Source organism: Palaemon carinicauda, chromosome 20 (assembly GCF_036898095.1).
Source record: "Palaemon carinicauda isolate YSFRI2023 chromosome 20, ASM3689809v2, whole genome shotgun sequence".
In the NCBI taxonomy this organism is placed as follows: Eukaryota; Metazoa; Arthropoda; class Malacostraca; order Decapoda; family Palaemonidae; genus Palaemon; species Palaemon carinicauda.
The window spans coordinates 26,730,181-26,749,292 of NC_090744.1; the positions used below are offsets into that span (position 1 = coordinate 26,730,181).

At 39.0% G+C, this 19,112-nt stretch overlaps 3 protein-coding genes across 4 annotated transcripts in view; 2 read left to right on the plus strand and 1 right to left on the minus strand.

Annotated features, from left to right (window-relative positions):
- The window catches only part of LOC137660228 (AP-3 complex subunit mu-1-like), a 154,398-nt gene extending 139,664 nt beyond the window's left edge, over positions 1–14,734 (plus strand). The window contains exon 12 of the transcript XR_011047658.1: positions 13,890–14,734. The gene's annotated coding sequence lies outside the window, so the exon portion shown is untranslated. The remainder of the gene's footprint in view (positions 1–13,889) is intronic.
- LOC137660229 (AP-3 complex subunit mu-1-like) overlaps positions 1–14,734 on the plus strand; it is a 41,060-nt gene extending 26,326 nt beyond the window's left edge. For both annotated transcript variants that reach the window (XM_068394958.1, XM_068394959.1), the window contains exons 10-11: positions 5,676–5,726; positions 11,892–14,734. In XM_068394958.1, the coding sequence (XP_068251059.1) occupies positions 5,676–5,726; positions 11,892–12,026 (186 nt within the window). In that variant the 3' untranslated portion in view covers positions 12,027–14,734. The remainder of the gene's footprint in view (positions 1–5,675; positions 5,727–11,891) is intronic.
- LOC137660232 (replication termination factor 2-like) overlaps positions 13,068–19,112 on the minus strand; it is a 45,412-nt gene continuing 39,367 nt past the window's right edge. Inside the window, exon 3 of the mRNA XM_068394961.1 lies at positions 13,068–16,166. Coding sequence (XP_068251062.1) covers positions 15,940–16,166 — 227 coding nt within the window. The 3' untranslated portion in view covers positions 13,068–15,939. The remainder of the gene's footprint in view (positions 16,167–19,112) is intronic.

Genomic DNA, 19,112 nt, shown 5'->3' on the forward strand with positions numbered 1-19,112 from the left:
TTTTAAATTCTAAATTAAAGGAACTTTTTATTTGGAAAACCTTTCAGTTTTTTCCTTTAGTCAAATAACATGTTTTTTTGACGATATATAATTGGGCTCTTCTCTTAGGTGCGAAATCAAGAGAGAAAGAGAGAGAGAGATAGAGACGGAGGGAGAGAGAGGAGAGAAAACGTTCCGTTCAAGCGGGTAACGTTGTTCTCGTGTTACTCTCGTCCCTAGTCTCTGTACGGGGAGGAAGGTAAAACGTTTCTAGGGTTTTATTCTTGTCCCCAGGCTATGTGCGGTGAGAGATTGTAAACGTAGTTTATTTGAACTAGTGTTTAGTCTCTTTCCCAGCCACTGAATTTTTTATCTTTATATATGTTTTCTGTTTTTTGCTAGTATTAATGAGCTGCATTATACGACTGATTTCGCAATTACTACCTTTTAAGGAAGGGTAGAATTGCGTGTTTCAGGTAGAAATCAGTAAAAGTTTCGATTTCAGTGAAATACAGTAAGTGCAAAACAGAAAATCGATAAAGTGATACGCGCAAAGTGTTACAGTGTTGCGTCCGAGGGTTCGTCTGTTCGTGCCTGTTGTTCACCTAATCCGGGACCTCTTGCAAGCTCCCAAGCCCAGGGGAGAAGTAATGTCGAACGACTTATGGGTTCGAGAGGCCTTGATCAACGAACAGACGTTTTTCCCTCCGTGGTTTCGGGCGTATCTACCCAAGATCGCCCCACCCACACAAAGACAAGAGAGCCCATTTATTTCTCGTCTGCGGAAGAGGTTTCTCGTAAGAAACCATGGACCAAGGTCTCGCGGCTTATTAAGCGCAAGTCGGTCCCTTCCGCGCAAGTCCAACGGCCCAGTTGTAGCCACTGGGTCAGTTCGGACTCGCTGCAGTCTTCCGACGACTGCTCACCTCCTAAGAGAGGCAAAGCGGTACCGCATCAGGCAGTCACACCGTCTGTTGCCGCACCTGCTCTTGTAGACCCTAAGTGGTCTTTGCTGCAGACCATGCAGTCTCAGTTAACGTCATTGATGCAGGACTTTCGTGCGGAGAAGGTTGACACCAACCTCTAGCCTACAACCAACCACGGTTGTGCGTCCTGTGGACGCTGAGGCGACCTTCTGCCGCACTCCAGCTGAGAGAGTCCCGCCACCCATGCGTTCCAGTGTACCCTGCCAGCCGCATGTTGACGTTCAGCGACGCACGGAACCTTCCGTTGACGTTCGCGAGGTACAACAACAGTCTAAGTTGTTTTGTTTTGACGCGGTGCGTCAACCTCCGCATTCTAGAGTTGTTTTGACTGCTCAGTCTAGACAGTCAAAGCAGTCTCGAGTGGACACTGTACGTCCTCACGCACCTGTTGTGATTGACAGTTCAGTTGTTGACAGTTCACAGACTGTCAAGCAGTTACATGACGTTGCCTTCTGGTCTGCTACTAATGCTCCAGTGAGAGACTCACTGAGGTAACCTAGCTTTTATCAGACAAGGTTCCTGTAGATGAGGAAGTTGCTGTTCTCCCTCCTACTGATATTCCCTTGAGGACTCTGTCAGATGGAGAGGAGCCTTAAGCTGCTTAGCCTCCTATGGACTTTAATTAAATCATGATGATTTTTTTTTTAAGGATCTTCGTCCGGATCTTGTAACTGCTGCTCCTCGTTCGCCTAAACGTCAGAACTTACACTAGGCCTAGCTACTTCGAAGCCGTTGTTTTTAAGCTAGTGCTCTCTCGCTCTCCTAGAGAGCGTTACGTTGGCTAGGCGACTGGTTTTTGCACCAGGAGGAGTTTTTAGGGATACAGCCTTTGATTTCCCTTCTTTTAAACTGGCTTATAGAGCGAGAGTCTGATATGACACGAGAGAAGTTCTCGGCTTGGGAGTTCATGCCTCTGCCCAGATAGACTTCTCAATTCTGGTAGACTCGCCCTGGCGCCTAGCCAGGAGACGCTCCAAGTTGTTTACAGGTCAACTTCTCAGCTTTTGTCAAGCCTTTGAAGTTTTGCTGTACTATTATGTCACACATAACAAGGCTTTCAGGGATGGTAAACGGTTCCGCCTCAGTCGCTAACCCCGTCTGTTGCCACACCTGCTCCCGAAGACCCTAAATGGGCTTTGCTGCAAGCCATGCAGTCCAAGCTTGCGTCCTTGATAGAGGACTTAAATGCGGAGAAGAACCTTCTGGCCAACAACCTTCCAACCGGTCGGTTGTGCGCCCTGTTGACGCTGAGGTAACCTACTCGCGTCTGCCAGTTGAGGTGGTTCCTCCTTCTGGCCAACAACCTTCCAACCGGTCGGTTGTGCGCCCTGTTGACGCTGAGGTAACCTACTCGCGTCTGCCAGTTGAGGTGGTTCCTCCACCGATGCGACCCAGTGTGGGTTGCCAGTCGCACGTTGACGTTAAGCGACGCTCGGAGGTGGTTGTTGACGTTCAGGACGTTCAACAACCAGCAGAGGTGACTTGTTGTGACGCAGTGCGTCAACCTCAGCAACCCGGTAGGGTGTTGACTGCACAACCCAGACGGTCTAGACAGTTTCGGGTTGACGCTGTACTTCCTCGCGCACCCATGGTTGTTGACAGTTCACAGACTGTGCAGCAGTTCCATGATATTGCGTCCGGCTCCGTCACGCATCCACCAGTGCGACCGGATTCAGCGAGTCAGACGTTGCCCACTCCGTTGCCGTTTCCTCATCAGTTTCGGATGAGGAACCCTCTGATGAGGACGTTGCTGAACAAGACGATCAGCCCCCAGCCCTGCTATCCATCCAGAAGATGCTGAAGAAGGAACGCTGTTCAGTCAGGCTGTGGATGAGTCTGGTAGGGACACTGTCATCCGTGGATCAATTTGTGTCACTAGGAAGACTACACCTCCGTCCTCTTCTATACCATCTAGCTTTTCACTGGAAAAAGGACAAGACGCTAGAAGCGGTCTCGATCCCGGTTTCCGGAAAGATAAAGTCTTGTCTGACTTGGTGAAAGGACTATATCAACCTTAGAGAGGGTCTTCCCCTGACTGTTCAGACTCCCAACCACGTTCTCTTCTCGGACGCATCGGACGTAGGCTGGGGTGCGACATTAGACGGTCGGGAATGCTCGGGATTATGGAACTCGAGTCAAAGGACAATGCATTTCAACTGCAAGGAGCTACTGGCAGTACGTCTGACCTGGAAAAGCTTCAGGTCTCTCCTTCAAGGCAAAGTGGTGGAGGTGAACTCGGACAACACCACGGCTTTGGCGTACATCTCCAAGCAAGGAGGAACCTACTCTCTGACGTTGTACGAGATCGCAAGGGACCTGCTCACCTGGTCAAAAGGTCTAGACATATCACTAGTAACGAGGTTCATCCAAGGCAACTTGAATGTCATGGCAGATTGTCTCAGTCGGAAGGGACAAATAATTCCAACAGAATGGACCCTCCACAAGGATGTATGCAAGAGACTTTGGGCCACCTGGGGCCAGCCAACCATAGATCTCTTCGCAACCTCGATGACCAAGAGGCTCCCAATATTTTGCTCACCAATCCCGGACCCAGCAGCAGTTCATATAGATGCCTTTCTACTAGATTGGTCACATCTAGATCTATATGCATTCCCTCCGTTCAAGATTGTCAACAAGGTACTGCAGAAGTTCGCCTCTCACGAAGGGACAAGGTTGACGCTAGTTGCTTCCCTCTGGCCCGCGAGAGAATGGTTCACCGAGGTACTTCGATGGCTAGTAGACGTTCCCAGAACACTTCCCCTAAGGGTGGACCTTCTACGTCAGCCACGCGTAAAGAAGGTACACCAAGGCCTCCACGCTCTTCGTCTGACTGCCTTCAGACTATCGAAAGACTCTCGAGAGCTAGAGGCTTTTCGAAGGAGGCAGCCAGAGCGATTGCTAGAGCAAGGAGAACATCCACCCTTAGAGTCTACCAATCGAAGTGGGAAATCTTCCGAAACTGGTGCAAGTCAGTATCCGTATCCTCGACCAGTACCTCTGTAACTCAAATAGCTGACTTCCTCTTATATCTGAGGAAAGAACGATCTCTTTCAGCTCCCACTATCAAGGGTTACAGAAGCATGTTGGCATCAGTCTTCCGTCACAGAGGCTTAGATCTTTCCAACAATAAAGATCTACAGGACCTCCTTAAGTCTTTTGAGACCACGAAGGAGCGTCGTTTGGTTACACCTGGTTGGAATTTAGATGTGGTACTAAGATTCCTTATGTCAGACAGGTTCGAACCGCTACAATCAGCCTCCCTTAAAGATCTCACCTTAAAGACACTTTTCCTGGTATGCTTAGCCACAGCTAAAAGAGTCAGTGAGATTCATGCCTTCAGCAAGAACATCGGATTCTCATCCGAAACGGCTACATGTTCTACAACTTGGTTTTCTAGCCAAAAACGAGCTGCCTTCTCAGCCTTGGCCAATATCGTTCGATATTCCAAACTTATCGTATGGTTGGAAATGAACTAGAAAGAGTCTTATGTCCTGTAAGAGCTCTTAAGTTCTATTTAAAACGAACTAAACCTATACGAGGCCCGTCTGAAGCTTTATGGTGTTCAGTTAAGAAACCATCTTTGCCTATGTCAAAGAATGCTTTATCCTATTTTATCAGACTGTTAATACTGTACGAGAAGCTCATTCCCATCTGAATGAGGAAGACCAAGCTTTGCTGAAGGTAAGGACACACGAAGTTAGAGCTGTCGCAACTTCCGTGGCCTTTTAACAAAATAGATCTCTGCAAAGTATAATCGACGCAACCTATTGGAAAAGCAAGTCAGTGTTCGCGTCTTTTTATCTTAAGAATGTCCAGTCTCTTTACGAGAACTGCTACACTCTGGGACCATTCGTAGCAACGAGTGCAGTAGTGGGTGAGGGCTCAACCACTACAATTCCCTAATTCCATAACCTTTTTAATCTTTCTCTTGAAATGTTTTATTATTGTTTTTGGGTTGTCCGGAAGGCTAAGAAGCCTTTCGGATCCTACTTGATTTGGCGGGTGGTCAAAGTCATTTCTTGAGAAGCGCCTAGATTAGAGGTTTTGATGAGGTCCTGTTGTATGGGTTGCAACCCTTGATACTTCAGATCCTAGGGGTCGCTCAGCATCCTAAGAGGATCGCGAGGCTCCGTAAGGAAGACGTACTTAAAAAGGCAGAGTAATTGTTCAAGTCGACTTCCTTACCAGGTACTTATTTATTTTATGTTTGTTATTTTGAATAATTGCTAAAATGAAATAAAAAATCCTTAGCTCATAATAATGTAAACAATTATTGCTTGTCTCTACCCACCCCCCTGGGTGTGAATCATCTTATATAATCACCGGCTAAGTTTAATATTGAAAAATGTTATTTTTATAATAAAATAAATTTTTGAATATACTTACCCCGTGATTATATATTAAAGGACCCTCCCTTCCTCCCCAATAGAGACCCAGTGGACCGAGGAGAAAATTGAGTCTGTGTTTACATTGAGTACTGAGTACCTGCACGACAGATGGCGCTGTTGAAGTACACCCCCTACCTGCATTGCGATCGCTGGCGGAATTTTAACGTAGAGTTTTCTGTCGAGCAACAGAGTTGCAGCTTATATAATCACCGGGTAAGTATATTCAAAAATTTATTTTATTATAAAAATAACATTTTTATCTATACTTTCATTGTGAGGCATCGAAAATGTGATATTACTTTGCAATTTTTTTTTTTTTCAGATCAGTATTCAAAGTGGATCCCCTACTCCTGAGAGTAACCCACCAATAAATGTAAGTATTTCAACCACTCCAGGTATTTTTTTTTTTCTATATCATTATTTTAATTGCAGGAGTTTTATTGCTTATCTACAAACTTTGCGGGCAAGTCCAAAACAGAAGGATGACCTGGAGAGCTCGAGTAGTAGGTGTCGGTGTGGTAGCCCAACTGTATTCTCTAGGGCCTGTCACGGCCCTCCCCTTTGATGAAGGGATTATCTAAATGGAAGACAGCCTGTGAATAGTGGTTTTCACACGCCCTTGTTAAATACACCTCTGCATTCCATGCTTTTATCTTTCTCTAGTATATTTGGAAGATTTATATTAGAAAAGTGTAAAGAAGGACCCTTTTCACCGGTCGTCACAGGTCTCTCCCCAGAAATAGATTTTTCCTTCGTCAAAATCCCTTTTATGAAGGAATGAATTAATTTTGTAATTGGTTTTCTTATACAAACCGAGAATATTTGTCAGATATTCTTGAGTGTTGCAGTGAAAATATACCGTTATTTGGATGTGAAAGTGATTTATAAAATTCAATAACAAACCACATTCTCTAAGAAAAAAAATCCTCATAAAAAGGTATCATATGAATTTTCTTTAAACTGAATGCTCTCAATTTTTTTTCACCCAAATTACATATCTCGTTATTAAAAAACAGAGAACCCTTTACAAAAGAATCAATGGTATAAACTAATACCAATTGAGAGTTGTGGGACCCTTCGTCTTTCCTCACTAATACTGTACTATACTATATTAAACCTTGCACGCTCACTCTAGTGGGTAGCTACTTTAACTTTTTGGTGGCAAAGAGCTTTGGTAGCCTTCTCTTTCAAGAATAACTATGATATCAAGCAAATATTCTTTAGTCATGAATAGCGTCATACCCTTTATGACATGTTCTTATATTGTCTCTACCCAAGTTCACTATAGCACATTTTTTTTTTTTAAATTTGATCAATTATTTTTTTTTAACCCTGGATAGGTACGGTGGGTCGTTTGCGACCCCGAGCGTCAAAAAAAAACAGGTTTTTCTCACGTGACTCACCCCCGTGACTGAATTTGTGGGTGATCGACCTGCAGGAGGTGTCTCCCCTACACGCTCTAGTAGTGTCCAGATGTGCATTGCTGTAGCTGTACTCCTTCCCCGATTTCTGAGACGCATCGGGGTCGTTCGCGTCCGAGTTTACCCTTCTAGGGTAGTTTGCATAATTATCAAAGTTATTACGTATTATGAAATTGTCGTAGAATGGTGCAACTTGTATAGGTTATCAGTTGTGGAAAGTCTTGGTGGATTGTTTGGCTACCATGTGCATGTTTTTTTTTTTAGTTAAAATGTCGTTCATCACCACGAGGACCATTTTACCGCGAGTGCCCCTTTTTCATTTTTTTTCATTTTTTTGCCAAGTCATTTTTCCGTAAGATATTGCCAAATAGTGTCGTAAAACTTTTGCTTGTTTAGTGTTGGAAAGTGTGTCTAGATGATCTGGCTACCCATGCATGACTTTGTTTTTGTCAGATACGACGTAGTTATTGGTATATTGGGTATTTAACTGCGGTTACCAATTTCTGTTTTTTTTCAATATTTGTAAAAATTACTACGTAGTAAGGAATTGCCGTATATTATTCATTTTTTTTTCATGTTTATGTGTTAGAAAGTGTGCCTTGATGGTTGGGCTAACACGTGCATGTCTTTTTTTTTATCTGAGATGTCGTATATTAGAATGTCGGGCATTTTACCGCGAGTGTCCCTTTTTCATTTTTTTTCATTTTTTTGCCAAGTCATTTTTCCGTAAGATATTGCGAAATAGTGTCGTAAAACTTTTGCTTTTTTAGTGTTGGAAAGTGTGTCTAGATGATCTGGCTACCCATGCGTGATTTTGTTTTTGTCAGATACGACGTAGTTATTGGTATATTGGGTATTTAACTGCGGTTGCCAATTTCTGTTTTTTTTCAATATTTGTAAAAATTTACTACGTAGTAAGGAATTGCCGTATATTATTGATTTTTTTTTCATGTTTATGTGTTAGAAAGTGTGCCTTGATGGTTGGGCTAACACGTGCATGTCTTTTTTTTTATCTGAGATGTCGTATATTAGAATGTTGGGCAATTTTCCGCGAGTGCCCCTTATTATTTGTTTTGCATTTTTTTGCTTAGTCATGTTACCGTAAGGAATTGGCAAGTAGTGTCGCAAAACTTATATTTTTATAGTGTTGGAAAGTGTTTCTAGATGATCTGGCTACCCATGCCTATTTTTTTTTTAGCCAGATATGGCGTATATATAAGTATGTGTTCGATTTTCCTGTGATTGCCATTTTTTCGTTTTTTCCCATTTCTTTCAAAATTACTACGTACTAAGGAACTATCACAGAGTAATATTTCATTTATATGTTTATTTGTCGGAAAATATGCCTTGATGGTTTGCCTAGCACGTGGCTGAAATTTTTTTTTTTCTGAAATGCCGTATATTAGAATGGCCATTTTTCCACGAGTGCCCCTTTTTATTTGTTTTGCATTTTTTTGCTTAGTCATGTTACCGTAAGGAATTGGCAAGTAGTGTCGCAAAACTTATAATTTTATAGTGTTGGAAAGTGTTTCTAGATGATCTGGCTACCCATGCCTATCTTCTTTTTTTAGCCAGATATGGCGTATATATAGGTATGTGTTCGATTTTCCTGTGATTGCCATTTTTTCGTTTTTTCCCATTTCTTTCAAAATTACTACGTACTAAGGAACTATCACAGAGTAATTATTCATTTAGATGTTTATTTGTCGGAAAATGTGCCTTGATGGTTTGCCTAGCACGTGGCTGAATTTTTTTTTTCTGAAATGCCGTATATTAGAATGTTAGCCATTTTTCCTCGAGTGCCCCTTTTTATTTGTTTTGCATTTTTTTGCTTAGTCATGTTACCGTAAGGAATTGGCAAGTAGTGTCGCAAAACTTATATTTTTATAGTGTTGGAAAGTGTTTCTAGATGATCTGGCTACCCATGCCTATCTTTTTTTTAGCCAGATATGGCGTATATATAGGTATGTGTTCGATTTTCCGGTGATTGCCATTTTTTCGTTTTTTCCCAATTCTTTCAAAATTACTACGTACTAAGGAACTATCACAGAGTAATGATTCCTCTAGATGTTTATTTGTCGGAAAATTTTGTTTACTTTTTTTTTGATTGAATATCATCAAATTTTTTTAGCTAAAATATTGTTTTACATTTTTTTTTTCGATTTTATTTCCCTTCAAAAAAATTTTTTTGGGTCAGAATTTTAATTTTATAGTCGTAAAATAATCGACAACCCACCATACAATTTTTATGCATATCCAATAATAATTAGATTAGTAAATAACACCTTGAAATTGACATACCCTTCCTACATTTCAAGTGGCAGATTAGGGAGTCTGAGTCAGTGTGGTTGGCGGCCATTTTGTGGACATATCCGAAACGTAAGCTGCCCTATCTATATATATTCTTGTTCCCTATAGAATTTGTGATATTTTGGTATATTTTTACCTGCATAAATATCATATTATATATTAAATATATGTATTTTTTTACGGAATTTATAAGTACTCAAAAAATTACCTTTAGATATGGCCCCTGATATAAATGTAATTTACAAAATAATGAAGATTTTTTTACATATTTCTATTTTAGGATAACATATGTTTATTCCCTAAAAAAATTAGCCACTTCCTATTTCATTTGGGTACCCAAAAAAATTCATGAAATTTGGACAAATTTTTTTGGCCAAAAAAAGTTACCCTTTTTTTCTCATTTCAGATCTTCGCCTCCATGGGTATGACTTCATCCAAAATACATCAAGATGTGTCCTAAACATTCAAGAATCAATTCCTAAAAGGATTTGTGTATATATGTATAAACTTTTTTTTTATGAATTTTTATGTCAGGTCTTTTTTTTTTTCTACTTAATTTTTTAAAATATTTATAATAAATAGTGTTTCTGCAGATGAGTAGTATTTATCTATACAGTTGTTTTAAGCATTCATTGAAGTTTTTTTTGGCAAAAGAAAAAAGGAGGTTACTGCAAAAACTGATTTTTCAAGAATTTTTTTTGGCGTCGGGGTCGTTCGCGTCCGAGTATACCCTTAAAGGGGTGTCCGAGGACCGTACCTATCCAGGGTTAAAGCAGGCTGAATAGAACCAAGGATGCTTAGTGGATCTTCAAAAGGTTACCTTTCTTTACTTCTGTCTTTGATTACTGTCCTTCAGTCTATGTATATTTTTTACTTCTCTTTATATCTTATTTCCTTGTATTTTATTTTTCTTACTAGGCTGCTTTCCCTATTAATGCCCTAGTAATTATAGCATTCTGCTTTTCCGACTATGCATGTACTGTAGAGTGGCTTCTACTTTACTGTGATTATGAAACTAATACTGTAGGTAGTAGGTTGGCCAGGCCACCAGCCACCCGTTGAGATACTACCGCTAGAGAGTTAAGGGGTCCTTTGACTGGCCAGACAGTACTACATTGGTTCCTTCTCTCTGGTTACGGTTCATTTTCCCTTTGCCTAAACATACACTGAATAGTCTGGCCTATTCTTTACATATTCTCCTCTGTCCTCATACACCTGACAACACTAAGATCACCAAACAATTCTTTTTCTCTCAAGGGATTGACTACTGCACTGTAATTTTTCAGTGGCCACTTTCCTCTTGGCAAGTGGTAGAAGAGACTCTTTAGCTATGATAAACAGCTCTTCTAGGAGAAGGACACTCCAAAATCAAACCGTTGTTCTCTAGTCTTGGGTAGTGCCATAGCCTCTGTACCATGGTCTTCCACTGTCTTGAGTTAGAGTTCTCTTGCTTGAGGGCACACTCAGGCACACTTATATATAGTTTCTCTTCCTCTTGTTTTGTTAAAATTTTTATAATTTTTATAGGAAATATTTATTTTAATGTTACTATACTTAAAAAGGGATTTTGACGAAGGAAAAATCTATTTCTGGGTGAGGGACCTGTGTCGCCCAGTAAAATGCTCCTTAAAGCACCATTTCTAAGGTATAAATACTGCTAAAAATACCAGAGAAAAAGTTGCATGGAATGCCAGGAATAAACCCAGCTCGCTCACTCTAAAAGTGTGTCGGTATAGTAACTGGGGCGTGTTAGAACCACTACCAGAGGTCTCTTACCAATTAGTCCTCTCCTTCCTCAATATCCATCCGATACTACGAGGTGCCGTTCTATACCCAACTACTGCCCTCTACTACCACTACCCACGCTTCTACCCTCATTCCTTATCTAACACCAGTGAGATTCGGACGTGTTGTTTTCGTAGCTATTGTGTTAAGGTGTTTTTAAAGATGTCAGACAGTTTTAGATGTTCTTCCTGTAAGGCTGTACCACTTATTGTGCCTTGTGTTGCTCATAGCAGTTGATAGTATAATGGTTCATACAGTGAATCTTTGACCCAATTCTATCTGCCATTTTTTTTTTTTATTCCGTATCCTCTTCCCAGCTAGTAGTTCAAACTTCTTTTTTCATTCCATGTCCTCCTCCCAACTAGTAGTTCAAACGTCTTTAAACTTTACATGGCTATAATTTTTGCATCTCAGGTAAGAAAAAATCCTGAATCTTGATACAGTATTCTATAAATAAGACACAATTGTCTCATTTCACTAATTTAAAAATATTAATTAACTTACAGTTCACTCTTTAGGTTATGGTGGTTTTGATTTTCGTTTCGAAGATATAAATCAGCTCCCATTAAGGAATTGTATAATTTTTTTTTTTCATTTTATCATTCTATATTCATGTACTCAAGTTTTTTTAGTTATAATTCTGTTTCCATGTCATAAAGTATGCTTTTGTCCTGAATTAGGACTTTACGTCTGTATTGATATAGGTGAGAGACTGTGGTGCTTATATACAGTAATAGAGTATATTTAGTTGTGTTCTGGCTTGCATCAAAATTAGCATTACAACACATCATAGGAATGGAACACCATTGTAACCCAAGGACTTACTGTATATGTAGTGACAAATATTTCAATTATTTTCTTTTACTAAAAGAAAAAAATTATGGATTTTGAATTTATAAAGAGCTATGACTCATAGATATACTGCTATCATATATAGCTGTAAAATATATGATAATTAATAGGCAATTATGGAACAATTTTAAATTAGAGCTAGAAATTAAATACTGAAATACTCTTTTCAGGTGCAGTTTACAATCACACAGCTTGCAGTGTCAGGTTTAAAAGTCAATCGCTTAGACATCTATGGAGAGAAGTATAAACCTTTCAAAGGAGTCAAGTATATAACCAAAGCCGGGCGCTTCCAGGTGCGGACTTGAGGTACCTTATGAGTTATAGTCCTTAAATATCTAAAATTTGGATTATCTTCATGACTTTAGGAGGAAGGATTGCTCGGAGGCCAGAAAGTTCAGCGTCATTATACAAGTCCGCTAAGACTAAATCTGTATTTTCTAAATTTTCCTTTTTGTGTGTGCCTTAATTTGTAATTATTGTACTGTTATCTTATAGGGTAAAATAGTTAGATCAGAGATAGTGAAATTAAATAATTACATCAAAACTTCCAGCTTGTTAATTATTTTTTGAGTGTTTGATTACTGAATATACAGAGCATTATACCAAAATGAAATGCTTTTTAATGCTTTGTTTGTAATTTTATCAGATTATATTTAGGATGATTTGTGTTCTTTATAGTATAATATTGTTGTTTAAGTACTGGCAGATCCCTTTAGATGATTTATGTTCTTTATAGTATAATATTGTTCTGTTTTAAGTACTGGTAAATCCCTTAAACTATGAAGTTTACATTCCTGAACCAAACACAAGGTGGTTTGCCGAGTTACTTTATTGTTTAGCTTGATTAATATGTTATACAGGTACTCTTTATGATCCCAATGATCAATAGGTATGATTATATTTGATATTTATATATAATTAGGGAGCTGCTGTTACATTTGAAAGTGTGATTTTTCTTTTTTTTTTTTTTTGAACTGTACTTATCAGATTTTTTTTTCTAGTAGACCTTGATTTTGCAAATTTATGATTTATAACTAAGTTTTTTGGGGACAGCCTCTTAAGAAATAAATACTTACATTAAAACATTAAATACTGAATTTAAAGTAGCCATCATTCAGTACAGTACGGACTAAGGAATCCCAGTGTTCACTTTTGTAGCATTCAGGAATTGGAAGAAAGTTGCATGCATATGATCTGCAGAGGTGCATTGTATATATTCTGTTTGGGACATTTAGAATTATCTGCATTCATGGTTCTTTACAAAAATGTACAACTTTTTAACTTGGCTAGTGAGCCTTGTGACAAGTTCTCAGTTAAATTTTGTTGCGGAAGATGGTGGATGAAAAGTGGAAGAGGATATATGGAAAGTGTGTCCATTGTAAAAAGTCACTGTTGGAAAAGGAATAGCTGCTACTCATTAATGGAAAATAAGTATGTTTAGATATGAAAATGAGTACAGTACATTCTGTAATCTATTTTCTGACAGTAATAATAATGAAAGGTCTAAATACAATCTTGTACAAGATTTATGATATCACTTTTTGCTAAGATTTACCTTTGTGGTCATTCTTAAATACCACCATTATTAATTAATCAATATGGGGAGATTTGAACTTAGTAGCTTTCCACAGATTTAAACTATGCTAAAAATATGGGTAGCTGAAAATGGTTGGATATTGTAAATCTTACCCTGAGCAGCAGTTACAATAGGGCTACTTTTTATGAAGTTTGAAAATGATTTTGGTTTTTTATATGCTTATGTAATTTGCTTTGTATTTAAATTTGTTCCTCTGAAAGTTGTCGGTGATTTTAGATCTGAATGGCTTTACCATGCGTAAATATGCTTTTTCAAATTGTTCTTAATACTACGTTAAATTTCCATTAGCTTCCTTTACTAAAGATAAAATAACTTTTTTAGAACGGTAAGTCTTTCAAGTAAAAACTTCTCATTTTGTACATACTGGTGGCTTTTGACTGAATAATCACTTTTGGTAAAATGCTGTATTTCATATAAACTATTGAATCATTTAAAAAAATCTAAGAAAACAGAGCTCTTTTTGGAATGATCTAGTATGTACTGTAATTTGTCAGCAAATTATGACTTGATTATTGGAGTTCTTCCAATTGTCTACTTGCTGTTTAAGAATGGTGTTGATGATTCTGATCAGGTAAACATTCCTTTAAGTAACTTAAAGTAAATCTAGACCTTAGCAGAAATACCTAACAGAAGTTTGCTTATTTCTTGTATTCTTCTTTGTGTAAAACATTGTATAATTTTGTTTTCCCTTATGTTAAAACTGGTTTTACCTTGAAGAGTTTCTGCCACGATATAATTTTTATGCATCAACCTCAGGTTTTTATAATAATATTAATTTAATATCATTATATACATAAAATTTCATTAATTTTATTAACACTGCTAATATCTTGATTAATTTGCTTTATCATTTATAACATTATAGTGCTTGCTGTAAAATAACCGTTTGTTATGCTTAGAAGTGCAATCTTATAACCAGTAAATTTCTAGCTTCCCTGTAATAATGCTCATTTGTAGAAGTTTTGTTGCAGTAAAGGTTTTATTTCATTGTGCTAAACTTCAATGTTATTGCATGAATACAAAGTTTCAGGCAAAGACAAGTATTGGAATTTCAAAGATCTTTCAGCCCATTAATAATACATAGTCTTCCCGGGCAACAATCATAAAGAGAAAAATCATACATTCCAAGTCTAAGAAATTGTTGTGGAAAATGAAAATACAGTACAGTAACTTCTTTACTTACGTAGTATTTCCTGAAAAATGTGAAGTTGCAGCTAACAATACTTCCTGGAATCTACTTGATATACAAATCCTGAAACTGAAAAGCACAAGGATAATGTAATCATCCAATTTTTGTAATGGAAACATTTTCCAGAAACGTGTAAATAGTGAGGTATGCGGTGATCAAGAATCTCGGCTGTTGGTATTTTACATGTTAGGTTTATATTTGAATAAAGAGTTTAATGGAACCAGTAACATATTTTTAATTTCTCCTGAATGTAAGAGACCATTTACAATACACAAATTACAAAACAATGCATTTCATATAAGCTAACCATTCTACGATCAAGAGAGAGAGGGATAAGTTCTGAAATAAAAGTAGTCTGTTTACTTTTCATTCATTTGAATAAATATATCGGTATAAATGAATATGCATATTTTATCTTCGAGTACATATGGAATATGTTTATCACTCAAACACTAAAAACTATTCTATAATAACATATTGGTCATTTGATCCTTTTCTGTATCAATACAGTGTATGGAACCAAAAAATTCAGCTACACTGAATACAATATACAGAAATACATTACTGTACTGTATTCAAATGAATAGGAAAAGAATTGAACATCACAGTATCTAGTTTCTTCTGCATATAGGAAACACGTATTTTAACTTTCAATAATAGGAACTACTTCTTATAAAAGATTTCATCAAATAATGAGTGTCTAAAATATTAAAATATTCAGTAGTTTGCTACTTACAACAATTTACCATAATACAAAATACTGTAAGATCCACATACAGTATTTGAAATCTTAGTCTCAATTGTAGTTTTATTTGTATCAAAATATTTGTGACTTCAAGTTACAAAAACCTCAACCTGTTAATAAAAGGGGGCTTCTTGAACTGGAAGCATTTAAGCATAATTCAGTTTCATACTAAGTTTATTTAATGATTTTTGAATTACAGAATGCTAATTTTCTTCTTCCTCTAGAGTATAGAACTCCTTAGCACATTCCTATTTTTATTTGTATTTAATTTTTTAGTGCGAGTTTATTTCCGTTTACATAAAGCATGCTAGAAATTACAGTCTTCATCTTTTCCCTTCATAGGTATTAGCCTTGAAATAACTTCTCTCCATTCTTTTCAATTATGTTTAAGAAATAATAATAGAAAACCTGATATAAAGTAATCCTTTCTTCCGCAGTTACCACACGCTGCACAAAACTTTAATGATTCACAGGAACTTATAATCAATTGAACAAAGTACTCTATTTTTAATCTCAATCACACGTACGGTAGAACTCACTTTGTAATTCTAATTATGCAAAGGACTTTCTTTACAATAAACATATGTTACCACACTTCCTGTTTGTGAACCCAACAAATACAGTAACAAAAAACAACATACAGTATACTTACAAAAGTAAAACTAAACTCCCATGATCAACTTATTACTAAAAGTACTGTGGGTTACATGTGACCCAATGGGCGCTCTGTTTCTTCTGTGCAGTTTTGTGTGTATCAAAGAGACTTTTGTAAACTTCTGAGGCTTTGGGATCGGCTGCGACGCTAAAACCTGCCGAACGAATCTTCTCGAAGTCTTTGTCTCGAAGAACAGCTGATGCTGCTCCATGGACACGAAGGGTTGACTTGTTATTGACTTCACCACTGGAAGAAGCTCCTGTCAAGAAAATAATAATATATAAAATATGAGGAATTCACCTTATATGATTTTCATAAATACTGTATCACAAATGTTAAAATGTAATTCCACAAAACCAAGTCCTTAATTAGGAGTATGTTTTCAGTGTAGGTGGAACTCGGCTGTTAAAATCAAAACGAGGTGTTGTTAGTTTTTGGTGGTGAGGGTACCTCCAGGCCTCTCGGTACACCGAGTAGCCACTTTGACCTTAACCAAACAAGGACATGTTGGGTGGTTGAGGCAGGAAGTGTAACATAAAGGACTTAGAATTGTATAGTCAAGAAAAATACAAATTAATTTTAAAAAATTGCCTACAGGGATACAAATCTTTGTTCTTTAATAGGGGACTTCTACTTAGGAGGGAGGAAGTCCCTATCACCAAATTGGCTGATTTACATTCCCAGGAATGTTAAGCACTTTAGTCCTGTGTAGGAGTGAAAGTATGACTGTCAACCTCCTAACGACCTAGGCATGAAAAATGGAGTTTTTATGATAAAACAAAGTTTTATGAATACTTCCCTGGCAGTTATATATACATAGCTAATTATCTCTATTTCGGCAGAATTTTTCTAAAACTAGGCAACCGCCTTGTGGTGGTTGGGTGGTAACACCCGTTAAAGGGTGGCAGGAGGAATCATTCCCGTTTTCTGTTCTTCAGTTCATCTATGCCCGACCTGTCTCCTGAGGGGAGGTGGGTGGGCCTTCGAATGTATATATAACTGCCAGGGAAGTATTCATAAAACTTTGTTTTATCATAAAAACTCCATTTTTATAAATAGAACTTACCTGGCAGTTATATATACATAGCTGATTAACACACTTGGAGGAGGGTGATAGACAGTAACATCGTTGGGGAAACAACCAAAAAAGTTGTAGGATAAATAAACACCTTGATTCCTTACCTGCTAAGGTAGCTGACTTCAAAGGTTCCTGCCTCTTGAGTCGCTTTCCCTTAGGAGTGTCAGCCAGGATGTGACCTGCAGTGCTGAAAACACTCAATCGAGTCTGTCAACGGGGTGAGACCAACAATCTGACTAGACTTCAGGACTACCTATTGCCCAAAATAAAAAACCGCAACTTTACCAAACCAACCACCTATCATTTGCAAAGTAGATAAAAATTATCTAACTAGACTGAGGTGACTGTACACAAGTCGAAGTCCTCAGACAACCAATAAAAAATACACCAACCTATGTACAAGTAAACAAAACTAAGGTTGAGGGGAGGTAGTAACTCCTTTGCCTAATACAGAAGCCGTAGCTACGTATGGTCCCAAGGTATAACATTTCTCATAATCCACCCTCACCTCTCTGAGGTAATGAGAGGCGAACACAGAGTTGCTCCTCCAGAATGTCGCATCCATAATTTGACGGAGCGACATGTTCTTGCGGTAAGCAAGCGAGGTCGCAATGGCCCTCACTTCGTGAGCTTGCACTTTTAAACGTCCGAAGTGTTCCTCCTCACACAAGAGATGCGCTTCTCTTATCACTTCCCTCAGGAAAAAGGACAAAGCGTTCTTGGAAAGGGGCTTTTGAGGATCTTTCACAGAACACCACAGGGAGCTAGAAGAGCCTCTCACACTTTTCGTGCGAGACAAGTAGGTCTTGAGGGCTCGTACTGGACAGAGCAGCCTCTCTTGCTCTTGACCCACTAGGTTGGTCAAGTTAGGAACCTCAAAGGTCCTCGGCCAGGGCTTAGAAGGGTTCTCGTTCTTAGCGAGAAAGTCTAATCTCAAGGCACAAACTGCCCCATTCAGATTGAAGCCTACCTGTTTTTCAATTGCATGGACTTCACTAACTCTTTTAGCTGTTGCTAAGGCCAAAAGAAAGAGGGTCTTCTTGGTAACCTCCCTAAGGGGAGCCTGTGAGATGGGCTCAAATCTCTTGGTGCACAGAAATTTAAGAACCACATCAAGGTTCCAAGAAGGGGGCTTTAACTGGGTCTGCTTGGTCGTCTCAAAAGACTTCAAGAGGTCATGTAAGTCCTTATCGCGAGACAAGTCCAAGCCTCTATGCCGACAGACGGAAGAGAGCATACTTTTGTACCCTTTGATAGTGGACACAGCTAGCTTAGCGTCCTGTCTGAGGTACAACAAGAAATCCGCAATCTGGCTCACAGAGGTAGTGGATGAGGAAATCTTGTGCTTCCTACACCAAGCCCTAAAAGTCTCCCACTTGGACTGGTAGACCCTCTGCGAAGAGACCCTCCTCGCTCTGGCGATAGCTTTCGCAGCTTGCGCTGAAAAGCCTCTCGATCTGACGAGCTTCTCGATAGTCTGAAGGCAGTCAGACTGAGAGCGAGGGGGTTTTGATGATATCTCTCGAAGTGGGGTTGTCTGAGCAGATTTGGACTTGCAGGGAGGCTTCTTGGAAAGTCCATCAACAAGTCCACCACCTCCGTGAACCATTCCCTCATCGGCCAGAACGGAGCTATCAGGATCATCCGTCCCGAATCGAGGAGGGCGAATTTCCTGACTACCAGATTGATGATCTTGAACGGGGGAAAAGCATAAGTGTCCATCCCCGTCCAATCCATCAAAAAGGCGTCTACTGCTATTGCCTCTCTGTCCGGAACTAGGGAGCAATAGATGGGGATCCTCTTGGATAAATTGGAGGCGAAAAGATCGATGAGGGGTCTCCCCCCACAGCCTCCAGAGACTCTGACAGACCTGTTGGTTGAGGGTCCATTCTGTGGGAAGGACCTGCCCTTTCCTGCTGAGCATGTCCGCCCTCACATTCTTCTGTCCCTGAACAAACCTCGTCAGCAGGCTTATCCTGTTCCCCTTCGCCCAAAGAAGGAGCTCTCTTGCTGTCTCGAAGAGAGACAGAGAGTGAGTCCCTCCTTGCTTCCTGATGTAAGCAAGAGCTGTGGTGTTGTCTGAGTTGACCTCCACAATCTTCCCAGACACCAAGTCCTTGAAGGCCT